This window comes from Saccopteryx bilineata, chromosome 7 (assembly GCF_036850765.1).
Source record: "Saccopteryx bilineata isolate mSacBil1 chromosome 7, mSacBil1_pri_phased_curated, whole genome shotgun sequence".
NCBI lineage: Eukaryota > Metazoa > Chordata > Mammalia > Chiroptera > Emballonuridae > Saccopteryx > Saccopteryx bilineata.
Genome location: NC_089496.1, coordinates 49,428,785 through 49,442,367, shown reverse-complemented (window position 1 = coordinate 49,442,367; position 13,583 = coordinate 49,428,785). Strand labels below are relative to the sequence as shown.

Sequence of the window (13,583 nt, the reverse complement as noted above, 5' to 3'; positions counted from 1 at the left end):
GGGCTCTCCGTAAGTGAAAATGTGACGTGGTTAATACCGTCATTTTTATCATCTCCGTCATTCCCTTTGTAGTGTGCCGGGGTGCGGTCCCCCCGGGCTCTAGGGCCGCTCCTGGACTGGTCCCGGGTACGCCCTCAAGCACGCTCTGCTCAAAGAAGACGCTCTAGTCCGTGAAGATGCCCCTGGTCCCTCCTCTTGTTTTCTCCTGCTGAGGGACCTGAGTGAAACCTTCCATTGTCCCTCGGGTTACAGACCTCTGACTTTCTCATCTGGCAGATCTGGGTTGATCCCACCCATTACCTAACATTAAAAAAAAAAAAAAATCATCCTACTACATGACATGCCCATACAATAAGGCCTTTGTCCTTCAAAGAAAAACATAATTTTCAACAGAGTCAGCTCACAGAAGCTGAGGGAGCCGACGTCCAAAAACCTAATGTAAACACCGAGGCTCGTGTCAAGGTTTCGCGGAGTTAGTCTCACCAAAAACGGGGAGGAAATGGGGGAGGACGCAGCGACAGGGGTCGGAGGCACTTCTCATTGTGACATCTGAAAGGAGACGTGAGATAGTCCCCACGCCTCATGCACTGTCACCTGCCTTGCTGCTTTGGACAGCCAGCTCCTTCTAAGAGGCAATGTCACCAGTAAAAGCAAATCTTAGTGTCCAGAGGATTCTGAGTTTTCAAATGTGAGTACATTGCTTTCAAAGGGAAAGAAAAAAAAGTGTTTTTGTAATGATTGCTTAGGATGTCTTTTATTGAGGCGGCTGACCTTCTATGACAAACTTTCTGGGAGAATCATGTTTGGGAACTTGGAGTTCCATTCTGGGGGAGTTATCGCAAGCGTTCAGCAACCCAAACTATAAACAGGAAACTCTAGACTGTCTCCCACTCAAGTCCCAAGGTTGCGGACCTCTCCCTGAAGCAATGGGGTTTACGGAGATGACAGGACGAGGTGCTCAGACTTGAGGACCTCCTCTCTTAAGATAAATTTGCCCAAGTCACTACTCTACAGATAGATGGAAGAGAAGACACAGGCTGTGGAGGAGTTGATAGGACCTCTGGTGGCAAACACACAAAGCTGTGTGGATTTGTGGTGTCCATGTGTCCAAAGCCAGTCACATCAGTGAATCCAAAATTACGCTGTGAGGCCCCCCGCCTCAGGTATGCACAAGTGACTGTGGTTGGTCACATGGCAGGACGCCGCACACTCTAATGCGGGGAGGACGCAGAAGCATCGAGCTCAGTGAGTCCACTTGGTCATCAGTCTTACATCTTTGCCATCCACCTGCCACTTCCTGACTCAGTGACAAGGGCCAGAAAAGGACAACTGGACCTCACTGCACAAGCAACATTGCGATTAGCTGTCTGTTAATGCAGTGGTCCCCAACCCCCGGGCCGCGGACCGGTACTGGTCCGTGGGCCATTTGGTACCGGTCCGTAGAGAAAGAATAAATAACTTACATTATTTCCATTTTATTTATATTTAAGTCTGAACGATGTTTTATTTTTTAAAAAATGACCAGATTTCCTCTGTTACTTCCGTCTAAGACTCACTCTTGACGTTTGTCTCGGTCACGTGATACATTTATCCGTCCCACCCTAAAGGCCTGTCCGTGAAAATATTTTCTGACATTAAACCGGTCCATGGCCCAAAAAAAGGTTGGGGACCACTACATTAATGGACACCAATCAAGCAGGTGAGCCTGTTTTGGGGTAAAAATTGAAGACCAACCCATCTTGCTAAGCCCCAAATACTTCCTGGCCTTTCCATCTTTTAGCAGAAAGTCTAGCTGTCACCTCAACTGAAGGTCCATTGTCTGCGCAAACAGAAATTCAAAGTACATCCATTTCATAGATGTTGTCAACAAACTGTAGTATAAGAACAGTCCGTTTAATCACTTCTTAAAGTACCGTGTAGGCAGTACCTGCCTGGCACTCAGAGGGTGGCGGTACTCATCATTTCTGAAGTGCTTACCGTGTTCTAGACCTTGTTTTTAAGATTTGTATGTGTTTTAACTTGCAGTTGTGACACAAGTCCTACAATGAAGATAAAGATATCGAGACACAGGAATATCAAGCAACTCACCCAAAGCCACACAGCTATTAAGGAACTGACATAGGAACCACTGGGTTACCATGCTCCAAAATAAAAAAATATATATCCATTTAAAGCAGTGGTAGTCAACTTGGTCCCTACCGCCCACTAGTGGGCATTCCCGTTTTTATGGTGGGCGGTAGCGGAGCAACCAAAGTCTAAATAAAAAGATTTAACTATAGTAAGTTGTTTTAGAAAGATTTATTCTACCAAACTTAGCGAAAATCCAACATAAAGTACTTGGTAAATAAATATTATTGTATGCTTTAACTTGCTGTAACTCTACTTTATAAATTTTATAAAGTAAAGTTACTTCCCTACTTTATAAATCACCATGACTGTGGAACCGGTGGGCGGTTAGAAAATGTTACTACTAACAGAGACACAAAAGTGGGCGGTAGGTATAAAAAGGTTGACTACCCCTGATTTAAAGGATATATACTAAACTAAATAGAATCTAAAATGATGTACTAAAAACTGGTTTATGTCCTTTACTTCACTTTCTTCTAGTCACATTCTTGTCCTTAATAATAATTCCATTTACATTGTTTACAAAAGGTTGCCACAGACATTAGCAGGTTTCATCTATACACATCCCTGCTGTGAACTGTTGCTGCCAACAGTTGAGGTCTGCAATATTATCCCTCCTTAGAGAGGAAACGGAAGGGCACATACCCCACTGCCGGCATACCCAGTGCTCACATCTAAGGCTCAGAGCGAGAAGGCACCTGCTTGGTGAGGCACAGCTACCTGATGGCCCAGATGAGACCGGAATCCCTAATCCCAGACCCCAAGGCCACCATTCCATGGCTGTACTTCAGTAACAAAATGGACCTTAAAAATTTAGTGGAAAAAAAAAAATACTTTCCTTGAAGATCTAGCTAAAGAATTAAATTATATCATAATATATTTAAAGCACCATTAACAGTTTAATAGAGCAAACTTGACAGTTTGTAATGGTAAGTTTTTATAGTACACAGGCTTTTTTATATTGTTGCTCTTTTCATAATTTAAAAAAAGAAAAATGCCCCAACGTGGCCTTGTCCATTTTGCGCTTAACTACAGAAACATTTCAAAGACATTTGCAAAAGTATATTACCTTTATCCAGGAAATTAATTTTCATTTAGGTACCTTTTCCATATTCATGTGGCATTTATTCTCTTGTTCTAAGATCTTTCCAAATCTGGGTTGGGAAGATTGGTGATTTTTTCACTCAATTTTCAAAATCCCTTACAGCATCTTAGTTTGGGATTTCTGTCAACACGGGTAGGAGTTCCACTTACCAACAATTCAATTAGTGCTCAAGTGTACAACAGGTACGAGGGAGGTAGGCACCATTACTGATTGTTCAAAAACATCCCAGACAATAAGGAGAAGTCCTTCTTTCATATTCTTCTAGGATCTTTGATCTAACACTGTAACCATGACTACCACTGGACTTTCTCTTCTTCCAACACACCCTGCCCTGGTTGTACTTTCCTGCTTCTCTTTCTTCTGCACCAGGGGTCGGGAACCTATGGCTCACAAGCCAGATGTGGCTCTTTTGATGGCTGCATCTGGCTCGCAGACAAATCTTTAATAAAAAAAAAAAAACACTAAAAATATAAAACATTCTCATGTATTACAATCCACTCATTTCCTACTGCTCATGTTCATGGTTGCAGGTGGCTGGAGCCAATCACAGCTGTCCTCCGGGACAACACCAAATTTTTATTGGATAATGTGTAATGTACATGGGTCACTGTATGGCTCTCACGGAATTACGTTTTAAAATATGTGGCGTTCATGGCACTCTCAGCCAAAAAGGTTCCCGAACCCTGTTCTACAACCACTTCTCAGACTCTTCTGTGGCTTTCTCCTTTTCTGTCCTCTTAAAATAACCCTTCTTCTCACCACTATTGAGGCCCATTCCTTGACATCTCAATAGAGAATCCCTTTCCCAAGACCAATACTTGGTTCCCAAAGCCCTGAAGTTCATTTCAACGCAGACAGTTCACATTCACAAACGGAGTTCTCTCGTCCCGGTTTCCCTAGTAAGATGAAGATCAGTGTTGTGAACAGCCTGCTTGGTTCTTCTCATGGGAAGGTATCCCCAGGTCAACCCTGCAGGTCTAAACCCATCACCACCACCCCTGTTCCTGGTCTCCTCTCTTCCCACATTGGCTATAACATTAACGAGAAGTCTCAAAATTCCCTTCAATCGCCCTGTCTCTCACCTCTGCCATCTGTTTCATTGCCAAATGCTATCAACTTGGGTTTCAAAACTCCTCTTGCAAGTGTAGGGGGTCCCAGCACATTGGTAATCTTTAAATAGTGAACCACCCAATTTTGATGAATGCATAAAATTTGGCTAACACTGAGAATACACACTCTCATGGTGATAAATAATTTACCAAATGGGTCGTGCAACAGTGTACAGCAAGGTGAGTAAGAAGGGAGAGGATTTTGAGAGTGAGCTCTGGGAAGTAAACCATTCAATTCAAGTAGCAGCACACCGCTCTAGAAACACCAAGCGGCTAGCAAAGTGGCCGCTACAGAGACACTCTAGCGTATCACTTCACTGTAATGCCTACTGCATTTTAATGACCGTGTCTTTGCTGGGCATGGTTCAGTATTTTCATCCAAATATTGTAGAACTAAAAGGTGCTTAAAGAAATTCAAAAGGATGAAACACAGTGGTTTATCCCAATGTCTTCTTTCCATCCCTGTTGCCCGTCCTGCGCCTCCAGACCCCAACACAACCCTGGATGCCACCGTCCACACTCCAGCGCCTCCACACTCCAAACATCCCCAATAAAACCAGCTAGAGGAGTTTATATAAAACGCATTATTATCATATTGTAGTATATCACATGGCTATGCAAATTATTAAATAGCTCCCCGCACCCCCCAACTAATGAGCGGAACTAATGTCCTCATCACTGCACACAAGGTCCTCCCATGCTGGTGGTACCCACCAAGCTGTCTAACTCCAGCTCCCATCAGAGCTTTGGGTGCACCGGGCCCCACCATCTGCACACAGGCCACGCCCAAACTGCCCTGTGCGTGTCCTCCAGCAATGCCTTGTCTGGACCACCCTGCCCCTGCCCCTGCCCCCAGAGGTCCCAGGTAATGCAGTTGGCATTCATCTACAACTCCCTTAGCACTGGGGTCTGGGTCTATTAGAACGCTTTCCTGTCACTCCCGTAAAACTTATTTATGCATGTGTCTGTCTCCCCCACCAGGCGGCAAGCAAGAATCTGTCCTATTGGTCTTTGCCTGCTCCCACAAGGCGCCCAACCAGCACAATGCTCCAAACACAGAAAAGGCTAAAAATAATAAAATAAAATGGAAGGGGAGAATGAAGTGTGGAGAGAAGGAAGAAAGAATAATATTATTGAATTTATAACCTGCTATCCCTAGTGCCTTGAGTGGTGTTTTATAGAATTAGAACTAGGAATCAAGAGGCCTTAAAATATACACCCAGCTCATTTGCTGATCTTAACTAAGTTCAACAAGCACACTTGACCCCCCGGTGCCATGAAAGGGGGGTGTTATTTGTATTCTTTTATAGCACAAAGGAGTCAATATACAACCAGTTGGACAGGAGTACCGTAGAAGAGGGTGTGAAAAACTGATATCCTGTATTTATTCAACAGATTTTTATTAATTGGCTTTATTTGCCACGGTGTTGCCTTGCCTGGCTTTCCCACTCCTGTGTCCTGTTCCCCCGCCCCCCACCGTGTCTGTGTCCCAGTCTGGGGGAGGGCTCTCCTCCCTGAGCCGTGTCGCCAACACGCAAAACACAGTTTGCCGTGGACGTGCCCTGGAGAGGCCCGTGTCAAGAGACAGAATGACAGAGTGTTGAAATCGGGGTGGGGGCAGGGCAGGGGAGTGCGTGGGTGAGCAGGCAGCAAAGCCCACTCGGGTCTGGATCAGGGCTCAGAGACTTCCACCGGGCGGGCCAGGAAAATCCCCACGGTGCCAGACCACTAGGCAGTTTTTCCAGAATTACAGTGCTCCTGAGCCCCAACTGCGTCCCTCTGCCAATAAAAGTACAAATGAAGGTGACCCAACAGGCATCAAGATGTAAATATTCAGCACAAAAATGAGGCCCCTCTTCCATGGAAAGATTTTTTTTTTTTTTTAGTGTTTAACGGAGAACAAGGGGAAAACTTATACCAAGGCCCACAGACCCTTGGACCAATAAGGAAGGAGCACAGAGAAGCCCCATCCAAGAAGTCTGGAGACACAGAAAACCCCACTAGTTGTTACTGCCTTAGCCCTGTTCACACATAACGATGGGTGGGCCCAGCATCCTCAACCCTCTGTCTCTTCTCCACCAGCTTCCCTTTCTGTCTTCGTCCCATGAGCCTTTGCAACCTAGTCCAAAGGTGAGGAAATAAGCATTTAAACAAGGGTGTCATCCTCCACAATAACAATAAGGAATCAGGCCTTACATGCTGTGTCTCACTTAATGCTCACGGCACCCTGCAAGCTCAGCATTGAGGTCTGACCCCACTGTCCCAGTGAAGAAACTGGGGCTCAGAGAGCTGAGGGGACTTTCCCAAACTTACCTCCCATACGTGACAGAGCCAGCATTTTGAACGTAGGCCTGTTTGATGCCAAAGTCAAAACCTTTTGCCAAAATGATAGGATGCCCACCAAAAGCTACCCGAATCGTGCCTTCCTTTGAAAGGGCCCTCCCTCCAAATCCAGACTTGACATGTGCTATAAGACCAAAATCATCCTAACTGTCCCCAAAGAGAGCTGATGTCAGCTTAGTGATGGCTGAAATTACTCTCTGAAGCCCCTGAAGGAAATTTTAGACATTTAAAAGTAGCAGACGACTAGCAAACTGGCTTCCTTTGAGAAGGCACTGGCTTCCCATCCCAGTCTGCCTCTTAGTTACCATGTGACCTCAGGACATTTGCTCTGCCCTCTGAGCCTCAATAAAGCATGAATAAAAGTAACTGCCTCAGAGCTGGTATTTGGCAAAATGGCCAGCACAATGTGGTAAGTTAATTATCTAACCCCCTAAAATTGTTCTCTTGAGTACCTTGTCCTATGGAAAGGCAATAGGTCACAACACCCTCTATACAGAGAATGAATGAATAAATGAATGGATGAATGAATAAATGAATGAATGAATTCTGATCACTTCCTTAGTGAGAATCCAAAGTCTACATATGATGCAAAAACAATTTTCAAAAACATTGCAGTATATGTGCATATATTAAATGCAGTATCTTTCTGAACACATCTGGATTCCTTTATATCTCTTCTCTCCCCTCTCTCTCTCTCTCTCTCTCTCATTCGTTCACTCACACACACACACACACACACACACACTCCCACGATTGAATCCTGATGCTACGTTATCTCTCATTCCCAAACATGTGCCTCACACTTGTTCAGATAATAGATATCTATTCTCTAGCCAGTTAATTTGAACAATAAAAGACATGAGGATTTTATAGAGATAAGGCACCCGAGAGAATGGAAGACGCTGGTAGCTACTTGTTTAGTGATGGAAGACTTTTGTGATTAAGAAGCAGAAGACAGCAGACAAAGTCTCCTCTGTTTTCAACACAAGCTCGGCTCCGAGATAGGCGGAGGCCCGCTCCTTGTAACACCGAATCTCACGTGGCTTTTTATGAGCAGAGGGTCCATTTCTATATTGCACCTCTGGATTTAAAAGAGGAAATTTAAACCTCAGAATCATGTGTGTGGTTTTTTTTTGCTGAACAAAATGTCTGCCAAACTAAAGCCCTGACTGACTTCTGGTTTTCAAAGTCCTGGCCTCCAAAGTTTTCTCAGGTTTCCAGGACGGGGCCGAACTCGCTGGCCGGTGCCGCGGCCTCCGCTGCTCCAGTTGGGAAAAGGGGCGAGCAGTCAGCGTCCCGCTGCCCTGGTCCGCTTGGTGGCCTTGCAGAGGCCGGAAAGACCCGGACCATCGCGTTAGACTCATTATCTTGATGTGGCTGGTTTCTCTCCCCTGTTCCTCAGGGGCAGCAAAAACGTGTTTTCCTAGGCATCAAGGGAAAATAATTCTAGCAAAAAGTGGGTACAAAACAAAACAAAACAACAAAACCACCAAGCAGCATTAACCCTGAGTCTTCCTTCCTTGGCCCCTTCAAAGGATACTTCGTAAGACGGTGAAAAGCCACGCTTTGTTTCCTAACGAAACAATGCATCACTCTGCACCTTTCACCTAAATTAGGGCCTCCCCCGGGGTTCCCCAGACGTCAGGCCACTGGCCCAACTTCTCACCTTCTCCCTGGAACAGAGGACCCGGAGCTTTTTGTCCCACACACTTTAAAACGATATCCATCACCAGCTAACAAACAGGTTATTCTTGGACCACGGCTGGTCCTGGCAAGGCGCTTAGGGTTCTCCGCAGGCGAGGATAAATGGGAATAAAATTATCGGTCCTGCTTGCCGCGGCCACTGTCCCTGCTGTCATCCTCAAAATTCCCACAGAAATGAGCTCATTCCGCCTTTTGAGACATGTCGGAGCTTAAAAGTTTAAATCAGGCCAAGTTGATTTTGTGGGGTTTTTTTCTTCAAGCTTTTACACTGTAATTATATGCAGGACTTCGTGCCACCTACTTCCTCCCAACTGTAACATTTTACATCTTTTTTTTTTTTTAAGTATACGTGGAGCCTAGCCTTTTTTTTTTTTTTTTTTTTTTTTAATATATACATGTTATGAAATAAGATACGAGCTTAGGCTCAGCCTTAGGTATCTTTCTGCCAAAAGGCTGGACCAACACAAACTAAATATGATTATTTTCTTTATCCAAAGTACAGCTTTGACTATTACCTACCCTCTTAATGTACATACATAAAACCAGCTCCCCACCCAAGCTCCCTGCAGGTCAACTGAAATCACAATGAGATTTCCCCTTCATATAATGTGGTTAACAAATGTGAGCGAACCGAACTCCTACGAGACTCCAAAGAATAATAATAATAATAATAATAATAATAATAATAATAAAAAAACTCAAAGCAACGCCAAATAGTCAAATAATTTAGCGACGCTCTGATTTTTCGCCTTGCTTTTTCACGGGGTAACTCAGCAAACAGCCCTTTTCACTTGACTACAGGCACGCGCTCCATCCAGGGGCAGATGAACCCGAGAATGAGTCCCAGCTGTGATATTTACTAAAGTATGCCTTCACAAGCTATTTCCCTCCTCTGGCCTCAGTTTCCTCATTTATAAAAACGGAGGTAACAGCTCTCAAAAGATCTTTCTGAGGAGTAAATGGGATCATTCGGATTTAGGTAAGTGCCACAGATAAGGTGGTTCAGATAAGTAGTATCACCGATAAAAACATTAGTTGTTATCACTTAACACTATCAATCTGTGAAATGGGTCTATCTTCCCACCTAAGTATAGAAATGCTAAGCAGCCTCACAGCAGCCAGGGGGCGCTTTGAAATCTACTGACTTGGCAGTGGGTGCCATGGGAAGTTACAAAGGCATAGACAAATAGAGATTTTGGTCATCCATCTATTCTTACTCAATTTTTTTTTTTTATCAAGTCATTACAAATGTTTGGGAAGCAGGAATGACTATGACAACTTGGGCCCCAGGGCCCTAAACCTACACACAGAACACAGAACATGACACTAGGGAAAGTGCTCTGAGACATCTCCTGAAAAACTTGAGTTGGATCACCACAGTCCCGACTTAACCCACTTAGAAAGCACTCTCAGCAGCTCCCACTCAAGACAGACACCTCCAAACGATACTTAGAGACATAATGAACCTCCTATCCTTCTAAACTTCAATCCACACTTTTCTGAAATAAATATTATTTCACTTGATTTCCAAGTGACGCATTTTTTTTTTTTCTCTTCAGAGTCAGTGTTCACCCTCTCAGGGCCGGACTCTAACCTCTATCTGATTATCAGCCAGGCCGCACTGTCAGGGAACAGAACTCTTTTCCACCAGGGTGTGGAGCTACCGAAAGGGGAATGTTGTGTGGGGAATTTCTCCTACTGTTATTTGGGAACAGTGTGCAGAACCCAAACTGTGTATTTATTAAACTTCATGCGTAGTAATATCACCGAAGAGAAAAACAGTATTTTCACATGCGCTTGGAGCTCCAAGCACATTTAAATGTTAGGGTAATTTCCTCTTCAGAGATTACAACATATTCACTCCCCATATAACGATAAGAGAAATAGAAAGGGAAGACTATCCCCTTCCCCCTCTGCCCCCTCCCCCATACACACACACACACACACACACACACACACACACTGCATTTTGTAAATATCTGACGGAGTCAAAATTTAAATGCAAAGCTTCTTTTCAACAGGTCCTTTAGTAAGAGATCATTAATGGCAACTCATAAACACAAAATCTAGAAAGCCTGTCTCTCTGAGTCCTCAGCAAACCGAAAAGACATTTTGACTTCTGACTCTGTGGTTTTCTTGAGTCTGCAGAACCTGATAATCATTTGATACCAGCATTCACCTTCACCCATTTATCATTTTTGCAACATTGACCTCATCTCTTGTCATGAAAAAGTTTGGGTAGTTTAAACCCAGATGGCTTGGCTTGCACCTAAACAGAAAAGAATCCCTGCTCCAGTTCCATACAGAATGTTGATCTGCTAACAAACATTCATCTATCTCTTTGTGGAGTTTTACATTTGACGGCCTTCATGTTATTTCCAACAGGGTTCTGGGGTGTGTAGTTTTAAATCAAGATTTGCCAAAAGCGATTGGCACGTACAGATCTCTTAAACAGAAACGTTGCTCATTGTGAGTTTATATTTCATCTCAGAAAATCCTTATTCATATAACTTAATCTCCCCCATGTGGTTACTTACTAGTTCTTATCATGAACTATTAAGCTAAAATAAATTGAAACAAATTCTTTTTTCTTTTTCTGAATCTACTGTCACTGTCAGGTGACAGCCAAGTGTCATTCTCTACTAAGGACTGAATGTCCTTCCTGACTCATGCTTCCAAATCAGAAATATGAAGACTGTTTTTGAGAGTATAGGCTATAACAGGCAAAGAAATCCCAGATTACATCTTGTCCTCATGTTTGTCCTTGGAAACTGTCACTTCTCTTTCCCCTTGTCACACACCTTATCACTGGTAAGCTACCTACCCGTTATCTCACCATTTTTCACACTGAGCCCTGATGACAGAGCCAAGGCAGAAAGCCCGATGGCGCCTGTGATGGGGTGGCCAGAGCCATTCTTGGGAACAGACAGTGCAAATGGTCATTGTCACTGAGACAATGCCATACAAAGTCCGTCTTAGATTCATTTCTGTCAGGCTGATGTCAAAGGTAAGAATTCCCAGCCTTACGAAATAAAAACCTCCAAAGTCCATTAAACTCAGAAATTCCACAGAATTCAATGCACCCGCGATGCGCAGGTTTGTAACGACCACTAACCATTTTTAAGATCTGGTTATAGTATTATACATTTAATGGATTCACCTTGTCAGAGGGAGAAGTTGGCTTCCCATGACCTGACCTCCCCACTTACCAAGCAGACGCACATTATACAAGGGTTGTCCGTGATAAACGGAATCTGGAGGACTTCCCCTTCATTGTCGCATTTTGCAACTGAACCTGAAATGAAGGGGGGGGAAATGTCATTTAAACTTAGCTTAGTAATATTGTTACAAGATTTAAAATTTTTTACACTAATCCTTTTGAAACAACTACCCAAATTTCAGAAATTCCTAATGAGTTTTAAATTATCAAACTCACACACACACACACACACACACACAAAATTCCTTCCCCTTCCCCCCCTCCAAATTTATTCTAAATAGTTTTTTAAAGGCTTTTTTTTAAGACATATATTCTTTTTTTTTTTTTTCTGTTCTCATATGGTTTAAGCACAATTTCAAGTTATTTCATGGGCTCTTCAATAATACTCCTCCTTTAGGAAGGCATTTCGACTAAACACACACACCCATATGCAAAAGAAATTCAAATGGACTATCAGGGCAAATTTTAAATCTGAACAAAATTCAGGACTGTGTCAATGAGCAGGCCTTGATCCGAACCTGCCTCTTATCATCCTGATTTGAAATCGCTTTTTGACACACAATTTTCTCCCCTCTTCTCTTAGAATCTGATTCAATATTTTCTTTCCTGCACCAGGTGTCAGTAAAGTATGTCCTTCAGAACAGCAGTGGAGGTCCTCACCTGCCTGAAAACATATAATTACTATATCCTGCTATTATTACCCTTTTAAAAATATGATAGTTTTTTTTTTTTAATTCCAGATCTGAAGAGCGGGTGCTTTAAAAAGTGTTCCCAACACGTAAGATATATTGGAACCTTACAGAGTCAGAAAAGAGAAGCATGTGTGGGAAACGGTGCAACGTTTTCCTTAATTGTACAGGGGTGGGGGGAGAAGAGATCAAAATAAGGGCTGAGAAAAATATTAAAAATAAATAAAGGGATTTCTTAAATTCAGGTAGGAGAATTTCCATCACTATTGATGTCAACATCCTCTCAGCCCTCACCATTAACCTACTCATTGCCTCCCACCCCTTAACCCCTGGGCTTCGCTTCATCCCCACGGGCAGAGAGGGGTCGGCGACCAAGTGCTCCCTCCGCACCCTCCCATCCCCGGGGCGAGCCAGCGCCTCCTCACGCCAGCGTCCGGGAGGGCCGGTCCCTCCCGCTCCCTCCCCTACCTGTCAAGAAGGAGGAAGCCAGAGACATGGGGACCCCCGAGCAATTGAGCAGCAGCAAGACGCAGCAGGTAATCCCAGGCGAGCGCCGGCAGGGACGCTCAGCCAGAGCCCTGACGCCGGAGAACCAGAGCATCGTCACCTGGAGGGAATCCCGGGCGACTGCAGGTCCCGCGCCGCCGCCTCTGCTCGGCTACCACCGCTCGCAATCAGAAAGGGCTCTCAGCCGGCGAGTCGGGAGACAGTCCGCGAAGGAGGGAGGCGGGCGCCCGGGAGCAGGGCGGGCGGAGTGGGGGGGGGGGGGGAGAGTGGGGGGGGGCAGGAGGAGGCGAGGGAGGGAGGCGAGGGGTGGGGGGCGCCCGGGAGGAGGGGTCCCGAGGCCAGGCTCCTCCAATGCGGCTTTTTTGGGGGATTTGCTCCTAAGGCTTAGTTGCCGGCCCCTCCACGCCAGATAGGGGGCCGGGAGGAGGGGGTGTCCGAGCAGCCGGAGATGGGCAGACAGGATCGGCCGCGCTGCCCGCTGCGCCCCGCTGCTCCGCCACCGCCCGGGCTGCCGCAGCTGCCCGGGGCACTGCTGCCGCCGCCGCGTCCTCCACTCCGGCACTGCCCACCGCCTACCGGCCCGCCGGCTCCCCTCCCGGCCGGCGCGCGCGCTCGCTCCCGCGCGGAGGACAGGGGCGCACCGAGCGCCTCCGGGAACCCGCTGGGGGCGCCCCGGCGCAGGAGCCCCGCGCCCCGAACAAGTCCCGGCGGGGAGTCCAGCCGGCTCCCCAGCCCCTCGAGGGAGGCCACCAGCCCCGAGGCGCAGATCTGAGTGGGGC

The 13,583-nt window shown here is 45.5% G+C and overlaps 1 protein-coding gene across 2 annotated transcripts in view; it reads right to left on the bottom strand.

Annotated features, from left to right (window-relative positions):
• Positions 1 to 13,026, bottom strand: part of BMPER (BMP binding endothelial regulator) — a 234,182-nt gene extending 221,156 nt beyond the window's left edge. For both annotated transcript variants that reach the window (XM_066239762.1, XM_066239763.1), the window contains exons 1-2: positions 12,766 to 13,026; positions 11,598 to 11,683 (exon numbers count right to left, since the gene is read on the bottom strand). In XM_066239762.1, coding sequence (XP_066095859.1) covers positions 11,598 to 11,683; positions 12,766 to 12,898 — 219 coding nt within the window. In that variant the 5' untranslated portion in view covers positions 12,899 to 13,026. The remainder of the gene's footprint in view (positions 1 to 11,597; positions 11,684 to 12,765) is intronic.
• Between the last annotated feature and the right edge of the window lie 557 nt (positions 13,027 to 13,583).